At 44.5% G+C, this 18214-nt stretch overlaps 1 protein-coding gene across 1 annotated transcript; it reads left to right on the plus strand.

The window, feature by feature from the left end:
• The first annotated feature begins 2230 nt into the window (after nt 1-2230).
• On the plus strand, nt 2231-17856 carry PTPN20 (protein tyrosine phosphatase non-receptor type 20). The gene is made up of 9 exons (XM_067531019.1): nt 2231-2255; nt 4403-4476; nt 6438-6553; nt 10157-10305; nt 12254-12344; nt 13475-13809; nt 15201-15416; nt 15677-15739; nt 17588-17856. Exons 1-9 carry the CDS (start codon nt 2244-2246, stop codon nt 17666-17668), a joined length of 1137 nt encoding a protein of 378 aa, XP_067387120.1. The 5' UTR covers nt 2231-2243; the 3' UTR covers nt 17669-17856.
• The last annotated feature ends 358 nt before the right edge of the window (nt 17857-18214 follow it).

Here is an 18214-nt window from a genome sequence, read left to right on the forward strand (position 1 = left end):
CACAGTTCAGCTCACTGTCTGCCGAAGTGCGGCATTGCACTGGGCTTATTCAGGCAACCAGTGCAATACGTCTTCCCTCCAGAGCACAGCCACACAGCCGGGTAAGCACTAGCGCACGCCTCTCCTTGCATGTTGAGAGTGGGGATTTTGTGTTGCTCTGGCTTGACTCTCTGCGACACCAGTATAGCTCCACAGACTTCAAAGGAGTCACTCGCTGGAAGTGAGAGTCAAATTGGGCCCTCCGCCCCTGATTCTCAGCGCTGACCAAGCAGGAAGCAGGCAAAGACAGCTTTGAGACTGATTCTGGGGACGGCTAGGGACAAAGGTAAAGCAGCTTCAGGGCTGCTCTGACTTAGTTCTGCTGTCTTCTATTCCCAGGGGGCTGTTGCCACAGCTGGGAATAGCTAGAGTGCAGAGATATTCGTACCATGTTCCCTGGGCCAGGGGCTACCAGTGGGGCTGTGGTAGAGCCATGGTGCCTATTCTCCACCACCCAAAATCCTCCTTGCCCCAGAGGGTACCAGGCAGCTGATTAAGCCAGCCAGCAGAGTGGTGCAGAGAGGTGTAACAGGGGTAAGAATCAGGCTTTGAATATCAGATTTGTCCTAATTCTGGCTTACATGTTCACAAATGTTGTGCTGCATGAGAGGGCATGGCTCGTAGAATTTGCACACACAGGCACTGATTGTAGACAAAGCTGTGATAATTTACATGTACAACTGGCCATGTAACATCTGACTGGCATCACTCAATCCTTGTTGGTCCACGATCCAATAAACTGTCAAAAAGAAATTGCCTTAGATATCCCATAATCCTTTGAGGTTCAGGGGATTGTGGGATATGCGCTATGGATTGATTTTTTTGGCCATTTTTTGGCTTGCTCATCAAAAAAGATAGGCATGGGTGACTTTCAAGGGGCAAGGGGACTGGTGCTTTTAGGCTGAAGCTAGCGTGCTTCAGGGGATAGGGAGTTTGTTTTCTAGAAAGCCTTGCAAGCATTTCACAGTTTATGCATCTAGATGCAGTTTCATTTTGCTACCAAGAAGGAGGGGGCAGTTTTCCTTTTTCACCCTGCTGTCATCACCCACATGGAGTCTATATTCCCTCGCTCATTACCTGTATGTGAACCATAACTACACCCCGTCTGTTCATTCTGACATCTGTACCTTCTGTTGGCTCTGGGGGGCAACTGAGTTCTTCAGTCCATCTATGGCTTCCATCACCCTCGTGCCTGAGCATCTTCAGTGCATTATCCTCTCAACACCCCGGTGAGGTAGGGGCGTGTGGGGAACTGAGGCGCAGAGAGACAAAGTGACGTGACCAAGGTCACCCAGGCAGGCTGAGGAAAAGCAAGGAATCCTGCTCAGATCTCTAGAGAGCCTCGCTCGTGCTCTAAGCACTGGACCACCCCTCTCCTCATGCTGCCCAGTCTGCGCTGCCGGTGTCCCATGTAGGGAGAGGTTTCTCACCCTGTCCGGGTGCTGGGGGGTGCCAGCCAGCCAGCGATGTCACAGAGACCGAGGGAGAAAGTTCCACCACAGGGCATGACAGTTGGCGGCAGTTGAGGAATGAGGCAGGACGGACAGGGAGGGGGGTCCGTCAGGCGAGGCTGCTCATGGGGGATGTGCCCCCCAGCTGACCCCTGGAATCAGATATAGGGAGCGGCTGGTTTACGTTCCCCCCCTCTTTCCCGGTCCTTCTGAACGGAGTGTCAGGCTGAGGGCGTGAGCCCTGTCTACAAGCCACATTAAAAGGCTTTTCTCCAAAGGGCTCGCAAGCTGCATGAGACGCTGGCCTGGAAGAAGAGGTGACCTGCCCCCCTCTCCATGCCAGTGTGGGAGCAGGGATAAGTGCAGCAAGTGGGGAAGAGTTGCCAGATGCACAGCCTGGGGGGGATTCTGGTTCCAGAAAGCCCATGGCAAAACTCCCACTGACTTCAGTGGGGGTAGGACTGTGCCTTATACATGCTAGTTGGAGGAGCCAGAAGCTCATTTGTTCGGCGCATGGGGGTGGGGGGTTGCTGCCAGCGTCTGCTTCTGCAGCTCTTTGCTGGTGAGCTTTCCATGCCAGCAGCCCAGCTGCCCGCGTTACGCTGCACACAAGAGGTGGAACTTGCATCTCAGATTTTAAAGTCATTTTTCTCTGCTCTCACTTTCTTGCATTCAGATGAACAAGGTGGCGGGAGAAGCCTAGAAGCCAAGCACCCATTCGCTTTCAGAGGCGGGGAAGAGGACGCCAGCCAGATGTGCAGCAAGGTGACATTTCTAGAAGTTACCTGGCGACGACTCTCTTTGAATGTTTCACTGGCGTGGGTTTGGGGAAATTAAGGAAAATTAGTTAATGGGTCACCCCTCTGTGGCGGAGTATATTTTAGTAAAAACAATAAACCGTGTTGAAGGAAATGGATTGTTATAAGCAGAGCCAGTAGCTCCGGAATGAGGTAGGGGCTGTGTGTAAAAAATTGTATGCGATCATATAATTAAAGACTCATAACAGAGACACACAAAAGGGCTGAATGAAAGTTGCACGGAATACTTTAATTTTGTCATTTCCCAACATCTGAATGTTTGATCTTGCAACCTTAACGTTCTTTTAACGTAGTTTTTTTTTTAAATGAAGTACACATTAAAAGATTGCACCTTACTGACCTCCAGTTGCTGCCTTGATAATATATTCACTGCTTTGATACACCTAAACTTCTTCACACTAGGTTTGGTATCTAAGTCACAGCGAGGTCTACAAAACCTGCCAAGTTTTGTAGCTTCAGCCAATGTTGAGTTCTACAGCTGCAAAATTGCTGATCAGAAAATATGACCAAAATGTAATTCTTTCCATGCTCAAACGACTAAAAAGAAGGCTCGACCAATTTCACTCATATTTAAAACCAAAAAATGACATCTTTGAGTTGAACCAAACTGAGAAAATTTCAGACTGGGAGGAATTTGGAGAAAGTTTTGAGCAAAGGGTTAGAATGGAGATTGGAACTCAAATGTCCAAGATCACTAAAATACAGAATTACACCTATACTGTGCTATCACCTAGCAAATCAATAAAAAAATAAAAGTAATGAAACAGCGAGGGTACTTTAAATCAGGACCATTCTCATTTGGTCCCTGAATTAGTAATGCACTAAAGCTCTTGTTTAATTATAATCACATGGTTAAATCCTTCCCTTTCCAGCAAAGCGCATGCTTAGCATTAAACTCACACTTTCGTTCTTTGCTGAATGGGAGCCTAAAACTCATGTCTTGTTCTTGGTTATTTTCAGCATGCCTTGAGCCCAATCTCCTTCAAACAGGTACTGTATATGCTTTACTTTCCAAACCACGGCTGCCATTTGCTCCCAATGGGTAGCTTTTGAAATGGACAAAGTACTGAGCGCAATGAATGCATCAAGGAGCAATGCAAAACATTTTCTCTCTGCTAAGAAACAAACAAAAATCCCCATGGTTTTCTCCCATCGATTTGGTTGGTGGGTGTAGAAATTGGATTACTGAATTCATGGCTATAGATCCAGCTTCTTTTGCATTTCTGTTGTGGGAAAGAAAGCCTGAATCTATGGGAATAAGACAGAAATGGTGGCTTTTGTAGAGGTACATTTGGGGGTTCAACAGTTTGCACTTTGTAACATGCAAAGATGGTTTTCTGATTGCATCTGAAATACAGAGTAGGGAAAAAATTAGATTAAATCCATCCTGAGCTGAAATCTAAGTAAATATCTGTCAGACGTGACAGTGGAGAAGGAGCAACTTGCATATGATAAAGGCAGATGTTCTGTATCATAATCTAAATGCTGAATCCAATTATCACTCTGGTACTATGCAATCAGCCACCGATGCTCACACTTTCTCCTCCATCTGGAGGGCAACCAACTGTTTGCCTTCTCCGCCAGTCAAGTCTTCCTTCCATAGATCAGCTGCAGCATGCCACTAACAGCTGGCATTGTTGTGCCTGGGCTAAAAAGCAAGTTAATGCCATTCATTCATGCTCCTCCAATGGTGCTTCCTGCTGCCAGTTAATACAGTACATGGGATGCAGAGAGCATGGCGTGGATCATAAATCCTGTGATTATTCCTCTCTGCTCTTACAACGAGAGTGCAATGAATATGGATCCCTCCAGATCTCAGCGATGCGTGCTAGGATGTGCACTTGTACAGAGATGTCTGCATTGTTGTGGAGCTTGCATATACAGCTGAAGACACTTTTTACTCTGAGTAGGTCCTGCAGTGCCAAATTGAGATTCGTGCGTTTATCTTTGAAAGGGAAACTGTTCTTTCCATTTCTGACTTTGACGGGGGACGTGGCTTTGTCAGATGAGAAGTAAATTTAATGATGAAATTAACAATATTCTCGATGCTTCCTCCTACTGATTTTTCATGATAGTTTTATTATGTTTCTACAGGATTCAGAAAATAAATGCAGTTCACCCCTGCAAGGTCAATCAACTGAACTTGAGTATCAGGCAAATGCAGAAAAGTACGTCTTTCCAGCACATAAAAATTCATGACAACGTACAGCATGGCCAATTTGCTCTTCCATTTGTTTTGAGCAATCCTAATACCATACATTTTGTACAACACCATCCATCCCATAGCGAGACCCACACTATATTTATTCAGCTCCACTGAAATGCAGCTACCTCTGGAGTGAGAGATGCCACCCAACCCCTACACAGCAGTGAAGGGAGGGAGGATTTTAGACAAGGACATTGATGCATATTGTACTCTCAGAAAAAACATCTTCAGATTTATATTTTCTATGAAGCACCCCGTGGCCTGCTTTTCAGAGGTGCACTGCACCTTTAGTTCTCATTGACATCACTAGTATCACTGCTTCTGCATGGCTCTAGCTGGGAAGTCATCGAATCAGTGATCAGAAACAATCCCCCATGCCTGGGGCATGCACAAGAGGGGAGAAGCAGGGCACGTCTTCTCCACCAATAATCGTCGGGGCACAGAACTCCTCCGGCTCCAGAGCCGCAGTGGCATGGGAGGGGGAAGTGGGGAGAGCGAGCTCCTGCCCGAGAAGGTGGGGGAAGGCCCCACAGAATGTCTGCCCCCCAAAAAGTGGTCAAAATTAAATTTCTGCATACACCCATGCCCATGAAGAGATCCCAGTCACACAGCATGAACAATGACCAAGTTAATGTGAGCAGCCCACTGTCTGAAATGCGTTTGTGTAAGTCATTCATCAAACGACAAACAAAACCAGAAAGATTGAAGTCAGTTTGTGGATAATTCACAAACTGAAAAAGGAGTCCCATTTGTGGAACAGTTGGCCCCACTTTCACGCAGATACACATGGACATGCACTGGAAAAGAAAAGGTCATTCGGCCATTTTCATAACCTCCAGAAGTAGCTGCAATTTTGGTAGAAGGTTTGGGTGGGGTCATGCCTGATACAAGCAGAGAAAGAAGTTGCGTGTGATTTTCTTACACTGTACACTTAAGGCACAGAAATAGTTTTTTTCTGTGTGAAATTAACAACTATGATAAAGAACACAAGTATTTTGCGTCTGGCCTTGGTCTTTCTGTGGTTAAGAAGTGTGTAACTCTGATGTCACCTGCTGGTGTCATTTCATTGCGAACTGTTGCAGTTCAAGATGAACTAACATTTCTTATGTTCAGTTCTGTACTAGACTCATAGATTTTAAAGCCAGATGGGACCATTGTGTTTATCTAGTCTGACTTCCTGCACATTGCAGGCTGCAGAACCTTACCTGCCCACTCCTGTAAATAGACCCCTAACCTCTGGCTGAGTTACTGAAGTCCTCAAATCATGATTTAAAGTCTTCAAGTTACAGAAAATCTACCATTTACACTGGAAATGTGTCCTAGCTAAAAGTGTGGATCTGGATCGAAACTTTCCCAAAGTTTAATGTGATTTAGATCTGGGGTTTTGGTTTGGAGTTCAAAGTAGCCTCAAAGTTCGAGACTTTCCAAAGTTAAGAGGTTTTTGGATTTGGGACTTTCAATTCAGGACTCTCTCTGTTCCATGCTGTAAAACATTCTGGGTTGATATTTATTTTAGGAGGCCCTACCAGCTTTGTCTATTGACTAAGGTTGGTTAACACTTCTATTATCAGACCCAATTTTCAGTGCTTATAACTTTGCCAAGCTTTAACCGTTGTTAAAGTATTTTTCTTTTCAAGCAGTCTTTTTGGATTTATATATAAGGTCTCCTTGGCCTTTTAAAAATTAAACTCCATAAAGTTAACGGTGGATACTGTTATCTGCTGTATTTATAGACACTGCTACAAACAAAGGGCCCCTTTGCAGCGAGGGACTTATGACATCCAAAACTCATGCCAATGCCTGGAAACAGAAAGTTATGAGTGGTTTAAAAAAAGGAGCTGAGAACTCCAACCCTTATGCAGCCTTCACTGTGCTGGTGGCTTCCATTCCCAACTCGGATGTTAACTGAATGGTATTTTACAGATCGCAGCAATACCTGGGTTGTGCAGGCAGCCTTAGAACAGACAGTCAGGAGTCTGAGACTGACAGCTGGATGAGTGAGGAAGATGTGGCCCGGAGGATTTCCCTTCTACCTAGAGGTAAATGTGTGAAAGGTTCTCTTTTCTTTAACATATTGGCCCAGATTCCTAGTACAGCTCTAATGAGCTCAACAGAATTAAGCCCAATTAGGGACTCTGTCTGTCTGTTTGTTCTGTGTTTGTACATGCCTAACGCTACTGGTCTATAACTGGGGCCCCAAGGTGCTACAAAAGTATAAATAATAACAGTACACCAGGCTCTTTGTATCGCACCTGGGGCTGCTGGGAACACAACGTTCATTATTCTGCGGCATGCTGGGGCCATCGGATGTTCCTGGCAACAGCAGGAATAAAGCTTAGATTGTCCTGCTCCAAAAGCATGGGCCTATGTAACTTGAGCTAATGAGGAATCTCCATTTGCATTTAGCAGTACAGGGTCTAAGACTAGAGCTGGGCTAATGGAGATGTTATTTTGTTGAACAATGTCATTACATTTACTGAATAAATTAATCATAATCTATATTTGCTTATGATTTGACCAGCTCTATAAACTGAGCAAATAAAGGGGAAAAAGTTAATTACCTAACTGATTTGAATAATGTCATTCCATTTGTTGAACAAATTCAATTATACCCTATTTAATCACCTCCACTTGCAGTTGTGATTCTATCCAATGGAGGGCAGTGCTACACATTCACACTAGTCAGTTCTTTACATTGTTCTGCTGAAAGAAAGTTTTGGTTTTTCTTATAGATTTCATAGAGTTTAGGGCTGGAAGGGACCATTAGATCAGTCTGATCTCAGGTATAACACAAGCCAGAGAATCTCATAATTGATTCCTGCAGTGGAGGGAGTTATTCTTTCTTTTAAATAGACATCTTGTCTTACTATAAAGACTCCAAATGATGATGAATTATTATGTTTATGATTTATTTAATGCAAAGGGGAAGGTTCTATTGGTATGATGGAGGAGTTACAAGTTATGCATTAATTTTTTTTCATTTTAATTTTAAATTCATTTCCAAGGATAAATACAGTAATTCACATGAAAGACAATATCAAACAACGTGTTGAGAACCACTGAAATGAATCCCAACACCATGCTACAAAATTTATATTGGCCTTATCATGCTTTGGGTACAAGAAGACTTCAAAATCTTGCAGAAAGCTTGATCCAAAACCATGACCTGGGACTACTAAAGGAAACAAAGAAGGGGAAAAAGGGGGAAAGAACCAAATTCTAATTTAAGACCTTGGTCCTGCAAATGCTTAAACATATGCTTCGTTTTGTGCATGTAAGTAATCTCATTGAAGTCAATGGGACTGCTCATACACTTGAAGTTAAATCATTTGGTGCATCAGTGACTAAACTTTTCTCCAAAGGCCTTGGAAGATCCCTCTAGTCACAGCAGGACTCAGTCTTATCTGTCTTATGAGAAGTTCAATTGCTCCTATCCCAAATGCAGAAAAATACCTTGAGAGGTAGCGGTTATTGAAGGCTTGTTAAATGAACATTTAGTTTGTTGCAAGCCGGGGTGTAGATCTACAGTGCACTAGCAAGCTACACACTAGCTGTCCATGTGGACCTTGCTACCACACATTAAAAGTTCCCTAGTGCACTTTGACTTACCAGTCCCTTAGACCCGTAGTTGCACTGCTCCAGGAGTGTGTCAGAGACGCTGCTCAGCTTCCTGTTCCTCTGTGGAAGCAGTGATTTGCAACACACTCTGTGCAGGCTCAGCTCTGCTGAGTGATTCATATGGGCACATAGCCAAGACTCCATCCATTTCCTGCCTGCTTGATTTTATGAAAGCATTTGATAGTGTCCACAGAGAAGCCCTCTGAGACGCTAGGGAATTCCAGCAAAGAATACTACTTTGATAAAAACTTTGCATGACAAGTTGGCATGCTTCGTCTGGACACAAAGCGGAGACACAGAATGGTTTAAGATGGTTTCTAGTGTAAGGCAAGTTTGCATACTACCTCTGCTTCTCTTCTGCATTGTCATAGACTTTGGGATGAGAAAAATGATGGCTGCTGCCAAACTGGTATTGTTTGGGCAAGAGATAAGCTGTGAGATTTAAGTTTTGCACATGAGATAGTAATACTGGATACCAGCTGGGATGGAATGAAAAGACTTTTTATGAGCATAAAAGCAGATGCCGCTAAAGTGGGACTTCGAATCAGTAAGCAGAAGACCAAGACCATGGAGAGAGGAGAGAATGCTGTCAACACAGGCAGACTGATAAGCGTACAAATGAGTTGAAGACTTTGTCTACCTTGGAAGTGCAATATCTGCTAAGGGCCAGCTCACTGAAGAAGTGAAGACAAGAATCAGTAAAGCTAGTGGATGCTTTTCCCCTTTGTCAAGCATCTGGAAGAGTCAGATAAGGTGATGCAGCCCTATTGTCCTTTCAACACTACGGTAGGCCTCAGGAATGTGGCAGGAAGCTTCATGCATGCCACCAGCATTGTTTGAGAAGAATCTTGAGAATTCATTGGAAAAATCATGTGACCAATGTGGAAGTGCTGTGCTGCACAAGTCAGCAGACTGCAGACTCAGTAATTAGACGGAGACGGCTACTGTGGTTTGGCTGTATCCTCTGGCCACTGCATGGCAGAAAAACAAGGCACATCTTAGACTGGATTCAACCTGGAGACAAGAGAAGGTGTGGAGGACAAAGAATGACCTGTGTCAGGACAATCAAAAAGGATGCTGCCATCAGGGATACAGCTTACAATAGAGTCAAACATCTTACTCTGGACTGACAGCAATGGGAAAAATAGGTTGCTTCATGTATCACTAGACAAGAAGGGTCTAGGTTTGTCTTCCTATCCCACTGCCCTCTCACTTGGTCTAGGCTAGGGCAGTAAATGAGCATTCAGCAGCTACTAACTCATGTGTACCTGGACCCCCAGTCACACGTAGGAGTGTAAGGGGCATGACTTAGCCTTGAAGTAATAGTGCAAATTGATGCAGAACCCCTGAAGTTTGGTCTATGCAGACCCCATTCATAAAGACAAGCCACAGAGTAACTCACCCCAGCATCTCTGGTTCCAGTGTAACCAGCAATCTGAACACAGACTTACTGTATTGTCCATGAGAGTTCAGATAGACCAGATGTGAGTCTTTGCTACTTCCAACATGCTGAAAAATTGTAAGTCCACGGCATGAGTGGGATGGGGAGAGAGAAGGAGGAAAACAAGAACTATTTCCTGACTTGGGAAAAAATTTACAGTGATTATTCCTAGCATCAGGAAAGTGACCACACTAATCTGTAGAAACCAGATGATTTACAGTGACGATGCAAGTGGAGACCAATGTGAGCAGCCATTAAAGTATACGGTTCTGCAGTAATGTTGTGTTTAGTCTAGGCTGTATTTAGAAACTACACGTGACCATGAATTGCAATGTTTGGCTCAGGATCCAGCTTTCATGACATTTGGGGGTATTCAGATCCAGGGTTTTGACTTATGTTTGTCAACCGCAAACATAAATGAGTTGGAAAAACTGCTTCTGGATTCTGCATCCGAAAAGTAGGTGGCAAAAGGCACTGAAGACTAGCAATCCCCTTCTTTTCAAAGCCAGCCGGGCGTGCGCGTTGCACTACAAAAATTAAAAGCTAAGTTTAAACTCATCTCCTCTTTGTTGTCAACACCTAGGCAGCTCCCTTGTTTCCGAAGATGAGCTGACTCAGCTGACTCACATCGTGCCATCGCCAACTGGGGTAGGTCTGAGGTCTCGTCTCAGAGCTCTGATCCAGAGCCTTCAGCAGCAGATTGAGGAGCAAGAGATCCTAAAAGAGTTTGTGGTGAGACGTGTTCCTTTGTTTTCGTAGGCTTAAGTGTTTGGCACAGCTGGGAAAGTGAGTGGTGTGTGAAAGAACCTAGTCTCCCAAGGATCAGCATGTTCCCATGGGCTGGAGGAGAAATCTGTGGGTGTGGGTGGTCCTTTCTGACTCCATTGGGTCAGGGAATTGCTCCCAGACTGTGCCTCAGGATCTGTGCCTAGAGGGGATCTTCAATATGCAGATCTCCCGCTTTCCATGCGGGGGGGGGCGGGGGGGGGAGGGGAGGTGAGGCTCAGTCACCTTGATGGCACTGTCCTTAGACCCTATCAGATGGGGGGGACATGTGTACATTTCCAACCCATGCAATCACCTTAGGTGTATTGACTTTTCTGCAGAGCCCTCTCAGCTCTGTTGTGCTGTTGTGTAGGGAAGATTCCAGAGGTGGCATCAGATTGAAGAATTCCCAGCTGTGCTGCCAGAGAGCTGGACTGGAAACTGATCAAAGGAAATACTTTGTCACACAATGCATGATTGACCTGTGGAACTCATTGCCACAAGACACCATTGAGGTCAAAAGCTTTGCAGAATTCAAAAGAGGATTAGACATGTCCATGGATAATGAGAACAGGCGCAATTACAATAGCTAGGATAAAAATGATAAAAGATATAAAATCTCCTGCTTCACAACATAAGCCAATCATTGACCGATGGAGGCTAGGCATAAACTTCCCTTAAGGGCAACTTATTACATAATATTCCATATTCCATTACAAGGTTGCACCTTCCTCTAAAGAACCTGGTAATCGTCCCTGGTCTCCATGGTAATTCCTATTTTATATGTCCCTTGGTTCCTTTTACCCTCCTTTCCAGTTCTTGCTGTCTGGTAATAAATTCCAGCAACACAAGGGTGTTCGACAAAAGTGTGTAATATTTCCTAACCATCCCCTAAGCCCAACAGCCTCTGAAGTTTCTGCCCATCAGTGATTCTGGCAGGAGGGTGTCTTAGGTCACTCTTGACCATAGCATCCTACAGCAGCTGTCAGGTGAGTCATGTGGGTCTGGTCACAAAGGATGCTGTCCCTTTTTATGGAAATTGTTTGTATCTGATCCTTCATTCGAAACCAATGAGCATTTTGTCTGAATGAGCCCTGGGCCCATGATACTCTTACTAGTTTATAGCTCCTTTCATACGGAGGAATCACCAAGTGCTTTACAGACTGTGGACCAAATTCAAGAGTGGAGTAAAGTATAAGTCAGGAAGAGGGTGTAAGTAGGCATAGGAGACTGCAAGCTGGTGTAACTCATCCCAAGGCGTAGAGCAGGAAAAACAACCAAGACGAAGGTGCAAAAAGGTGTCAACAACACTATTGTAACTGACTCCTTCCTGTTCTTTGGTATGTCTGTTATACCAAGTTAAACTGTATGTCTACGTACAAACACTTATCATTACAGAAATTATGCTACCTACCTTTGAGTTTGAGCCCTATATGTATCACTTCCCCCATCGCTGAAATGCAGCTACCACTGGGGTGGAAATGCAATACTCACTGTCTGCTACCAATAACCCTACAAGCATGTCTTAGGTCAACAGCTTGCTAATTACCCATGCTGGAATGGGGCCAAGACACCAGAATGATCACCCCCTTCACAAACATATATGCCAAGGGATGTTTAGTGATGGTGCTCAGAACCTTGGTTTGAAATCTTGTGGGAAAACCCCCGAAATATTCACTCTTGGGGGCTTTCAAAAGTCTCTCGAAGTATTTAGAAGATGGGAAATTAAAGCACCTTGCTTTTAGGGCTTCATCTTACCTGAAAATATAGAGTAGGACGTATTGAGTGTATTCCAAACAAAACTCTGTTTCCTAGTCATAGATCACATAGATTGATGGAGATTCCTAACGCTAGCCCTGCAGCTTCTCTTCCAAGGCTGGAAATGAAGCGTATTGACTGTCTGCCTTTGATCTAGGCTTTAGAACACATGAAACCGCTTGATGGCTGCCGAGTTGGAAAAGCACCAGAAAACCGGGAGAAAAACAGATACCGAGATATCCTTCCATGTAAGCAAGTACACTAATGGGGCTTAGCACTTGAGAAATAGATGGGATCCAAGGAAAACAGTTTTTAGGCTGAGTTATAGCAGGCAAATCCCACCCCTTCTCTTGTCACAGGAGGGGCTCCAGAAGCAGTGGCAGCTGTTACCCGGACAGTGGGTAGCATTCGTAGGGTTCATCCAGGAAATGTAGACCCTTGCAGTGATGTGAAGCCCGGATCCATGAGGGGTCCGTCCCTGCTCTTTCCTTCTATGGTGGATGTCTGGGAGTAGAGCCAGGGCTGGGACAATGAATTTGCTGCTGCCTAGATTCCCCAGACATTGTCCCCGGGGTGCAGGAGTGGTGGGGGTTGGAATAGGAGATTTAGTCCTTTCTCTGTCTCCCATAGAACCTCTTCCTAAGTTTTTCACAGGAAGTTTTAACCCTAACTGACTGCAAGGCAGTGAATTGCTGTCCCAGGATCAGTGAGGCCCCCGAAAAGGGGTAAAATTCTTTCCTAATTTCAGAAGCATCTGAGAACATAAATAGTTTCTGATCTGATCTGCAGACCCCAAATCCCCATTGAGCAAACCGAGCAAGGCAGAAAAGTTTCACTACCAATAGGAACTGACTTTTGGACTGAAGATTGGATTGCTCCAGCAGAATGATCACTATTAACAGAGCATCATGCCATTCTCACTGACACACACATCTCTTTGTCATCTGTGACAATGTGAATTAAAAATACAGGATATGTTGCATGGCATGGTTCTGTAATACTTGTGAAATATTACTAGTTCCCTCTGTTATAGAAACATTACGATGTCAGATGGTAATGGTTCAGATAACAGTAGGGTGAACTGCAGCGTTTTGGACTCTTACCATAGGATCCTGTAGTGATTTGTTATAAGGCTTGTCAGATTGTGACAGCTGTGCCTTAAAGAAATAATACCGTTCTTAGTAGGAAGAGATGAATCGTATCATATAATTGTAGGAATTGCAGGGATTTGAGTGCTGCTTGGCTGGCCAAATGCACCCTGAATATCACTGAGCCAACATTCAACTGCCTGATGTCCAAGCTTCCCCATCCCCTTAGATCCTAGAGAGAGACCTGGATTCAGACCTCCCACTTCAAAGGACTTTTTCTTTCTGTCCAGATGATGCGACGCGAGTTCCTCTTGGAGCGAGCAGGGGCTATATTAATGCAAGTTACATCCGAATGCATGTTGGAGGAGAGGAACATTTCTATATTTCAACACAAGGGCCTCTGCCTTGCACTGTGGCTGATTTCTGGCAAATGGTTTGGGAGAATGAGTCAGATGTGATCGCCATGATGACAAAAGAAGTGGAGCTTGGAAAAGTCAAATGTCACCGATACTGGCCTGAACTGCCAGAGGATTCGCTAGACTTGGCTGAATTCCATCTGAGGCTGGACAACTACCAGATCCTAGAATATTTTATAATCCGAATAATAGAAATAATTAACAAGCAGGTAAATTAAATATATTTAATTTATGCATGAAGAGGAGGGCTCGGACACTACAAATTGTGTCTCTCTGTCAATATTGAATTCTTGAATTGAAATATTGAATAAGTTTTTTCTGTAGCGTTTTCTGATTATCTTTCAGTTTTATCAAAACCTGAATTATAGGAGTGCTCATAGAGTGGGTGACTTTTCCTTAGCTCTGTGCAGAAACAGTGGATCTGGGTTTTCAGGACAGGGACTGAAGGCCTTTAACTGCAGTGGGTGTTGAGAGCACTTGCAGGATGGGCTCAGAACCTTTCTAAAACTGTGTCTTCGGTCAGGACGACTGGGGTGTGGTCACTGGTTGTACTGGTGGGCAATCCTCACTCAGTTCAGAGAAGCCGCCACATGTGATGGCCAAACATTCTGAGATTCCTGAGTCTGCTGAATGAGAAATATTATGAGAACAGGCTCTTGGGCAAGAAGTCCAGTCCTTACTGCTTCCAGTTGGCGTAGACATACAGTTACGGTGCTTTTTCCAGGGCATTTCCACTTTCAGCCTTAGTCAGAACCATGAGATGCAGAGTTTCCATGTGGTAGACAAAAGTTAATGAACAATTTTCAGCCTAAAGAAAGGTTCATTTTGAGTTCTGGGTGAAGGTTTTGGTGAAGGTCTTTTGTGCAAAGCCATATCCACAACATCCAGTCCTTCAGTATTCCAAGAAGCCCATTATGGATATTAATGATAGGCACTATGGAAAACATTGAAATAGAGATCCCTATCTGGCTGTTGTCTGTATGCTTTGTGAAGACATTTAGCTCAGTATCTTTGAACTATGGGCAAGATTTACAAAGTTAGTGCAGGTGCTTAATGCTCAAACCGTGAGGAGAAGTAGATTGTGCCCAAGAGGCTGATCTTTTTTATGCCAATGTAAATGAGATCAGACTCTGACCCATGGAAACCTATTTATTCTTCTTTAATGCCTGTGTGAAACATTCTAGAGCCCAAGGGCACTTATACAGGAGCAACAATGAACTACTGCTGAGGAAATTAGACACATCAAATGTTAAGTGCCCGTTATGCAGGAAGAAAAAATGATTATTTGAAATTCAAATTTTAATACATTTAACATTTGGCCAAAGTCCTTAGAAAGCTTCAGGATATGGCTTGTTAGAAGTTGTAGCACAACCATAGCACTTTCTATCTGAGGATTAAAGATATTAAAGCCCCACAATGTGTCTGTGATTGCTTAGAATGGTTACTCCTAGTTCCTCACTGTCTATCTTGAAAACAGTCTCTTTTTCTTTATTGCTTATTCCACATGGGAAGCCAGAGTCCTTAGTTTTCTGGTTGACTTTACAACAGTAATTCCCTGACTCCTACAATGAAATACACATTGGTGATCGCTCTCTTCCAGACAGGAGAGAGACGCTTCATAAGACACCTGCAGTTTACCACTTGGCCGGATCACGGCACTCCCAGACTGATAGAGCATCTTGTAAAATTCATTCGCTACATGAGAAAAGTTCACAAGACGGGCCCCATAACGGCCCACTGCAGCGCTGGGATTGGAAGGAGTGGGGTTCTGCTTTGTATTGATATTTTGCTGGGCTGCATTGAAAAAGATCTGTGTGTGAGTATATCTAAACCAAATCATTATAAATATTATCAATCGCTTATTTGTGGATGGACACCAATTCGCCCCTGGCATAAATCAACTCAAGTCAGTTTTCAAAAGAAAATTGTATTAAGTCCTGATTCCTGTTGATTGTAGGGGTAATAATTAATAGTAAACAGTTAGAGAAGGGACAATCTTACGCTTCCCCATTGGGTACGTTTCCTTCTTTTTAATAACTTGGCCTGCAATGAAATAACCCTGTTCTCTCCTGACAGTTCAACATAAAGCAGACCGTGAGAGAGTTGAGACATCAGCGATTTGGCATGGTTCAAACCAAGGTAAGGTCTCCACCTTGAAACAAGACTAACTCTTTATGTGGTCCCTGATTCAGCAAGGCACGTACTTCACTGCCACAGAAATTCATGAAACTTAAACATGTACCCAAGTGCTCTGCTGAATTGGGGCCTTAAGCAGTGCTTAATTTGTGCCAGGGCTGAGCCCCAGCACATCTAGACTTGGCACTTCATAGCCCCGGCATGTCTAGGCTTGGCACTCCATAGCCCTGGCATGTCTAGGCTTGCTCTGTCAGTTATGAAAGTAAAAAAAAAAAAAAATCGCTTGAGCCCCAGCACCTCTCTCATTACATATTAAACACTGGCCATAAGACTGACTGGGGACTGACAGGCTAGGCAGCAGTTCTGCAGAAAAGGACCAGGGGATTACAGTGGACAAGAAGCTGGATATGAGTCAGCAGTGTGCCCTGGTTGCCAAGAAGGCTAACAGCATATTAGTAGGAGCATTGCCAGCAGATCGAGGGAAGTGATTATTCCCCTCTATTCGGCATTGGTGAGGCCGTATTTAGAGTACTATGTCCAGTTTTGGGCCCCCCAATACAAAAAAGATGTGGACAAGTTGGAGAGAGTCCAGCAGAGGGCAACAAAAATGATTAGGGTGCTGGAGCACAAGACTTATGAAGAGAGGCTGAGGGAACTGGGCTTGTTTAGCCTGCAGAAGAGAAGAATGAGGGGGGATTTGATAGCAGCCTTTAACTACCTGAAAGGGGGTTCCAGGGAGGATGGAGCTAGGCTGTTCTCAATGGTAGTAGATGACAGAACAAGGAGCAATGGTCTCAAGTTGCGGTGGGGGAGGTCTAGGTTGGATATTAGGAAAAAGTTTTTCACCAGGTGGGTGGTGAAACACTGGAATGGGTTACCTAGGGAAGTGGTGGAATCTCAATCTTTAGAGGTTTTTAAGCTGTGGCTTGACAAAGCCCTGGCTGGGATGATTTAGTTGGGGTTGGTCCTGCTTTGAGCTGGTGGTTGGATTAGATACCTCCTGAGGTCCCTTCCAACTCTAATCTTCTATGATTCTATAAGGCCTAACTCTCCCACTGCTACTCAGGCTGACTGGTACCTTACTACACGAGTGGCCCTATTGGTCCCAGGGTACTACGCAATGTAAAGGTGGTAGAATCTGACCCTGATTAGGTAATGTGAAGAAAACTATAGGAGAATGATCTTTGGTCTAGCATAGTATCCTGCAGTCATCACAGACCCTTGTTTTTCACAGCAGAATAAGCAATATACCCAAGACACTATAGCCAGGACGAACTAGTTTGTTCTTTAAAAAGCACAAGTAATAGACTGAGTCAGCCTTTAAAGCGGGATCAGGTCTTGCCAGTCCCACCTTACTAAAGTGCAGTTTTCTGTTGATTCCCCGGGAAAGACGGGCAGCAGGGAGGATGCTGGGAAAGAAGGCTCAGTTGCCTACTACTCAACTATAGTTTCCAGGTGGGAAAAGACAGCGTGAGAGTGGCTGAATCAGGGGCGAATGAGGCAGGGGTAAGGAAGACAGAGTGCCGCCCCAGTTCAGGAAACCATATAGGCACATTGTCCAGCTCTACTCAGGACAACACGTATGCATGTGCTTAAAGCTAAGCACAGCCCTGCTGTTCTGAACCGGGGTGCTTTCCAGAGACAGGGCTTTTGTGAGTGAACGGGGAGCGGGAAGGATGGAATGATGAGGGACAGGCTAAGAAGGACAGAAAGCAAGTGAGTGGGTGAAGTGGAAGGAGCCGCCCAAGATTATATTCACGTCACAGACATGCTCCCAATCCAGGAAGATCTCCAGGGTCCTTCGTATGTATCTACCGAATGTAACAGGTACCGGTTTCTCCACCTGTCCAGGATCAATACCTGTTCTGCTATGAAGTGGTGCTGGAAGTGCTGCAGAACATGGAGGCCATGGAATCCCAGCTTCTGCAATAACAACCTCTGCAATTGCCTCTCGTCTTGGAGACCCCCACGTTACCTGGGACTTGTTCTAATGGGATGCCGGATCAGCACAGACAGGTGCTGTACTGCATGCACTGCCTTGCTTGGCACGCTGTGTTAGGAAACTTTGGTTTCTAAAGCATTTCTAAATCAGCATAACATAAATTGGTAAATTATTTATATGTTGGTTCACTGGCTTGGGAATTGATCAGCATCACTGGTAAGTTGCCACAGAGAGTAATTTGGATGTTCTGTGTGACAGCATGTTGGTGGCCAGGAGAATAACTTTGGCTGGTGGTCAGGAAGTGACATACTCTTTCAAGGATCGCAGCTGTATTCAGTTAGCTTTAATATCTGAAAGGCAGCTAGGAATCTCTGAGACCAGGACTGTTTCAAGTTGAAGGTCAGTTCTCTCATGTCACTTGAGACTTTTGCTCCTTTATTTTGAATCAATATTCTCTGTTCCCAGTGTGTGGGGGGTACCAGTGTGCTTCTGGTTACTTGAACAATTTGGAGCCATTTCCTGCCATCATTTTAGCG

This window comes from Emydura macquarii, unplaced genomic scaffold (genome assembly GCF_026122565.2).
Source record: "Emydura macquarii macquarii isolate MOO-44397 ecotype Brisbane River unplaced genomic scaffold, CSIRO-AGI_Emac_v2 contig_67, whole genome shotgun sequence".
Classification (NCBI taxonomy): Eukaryota; Metazoa; Chordata; order Testudines; family Chelidae; genus Emydura; species Emydura macquarii.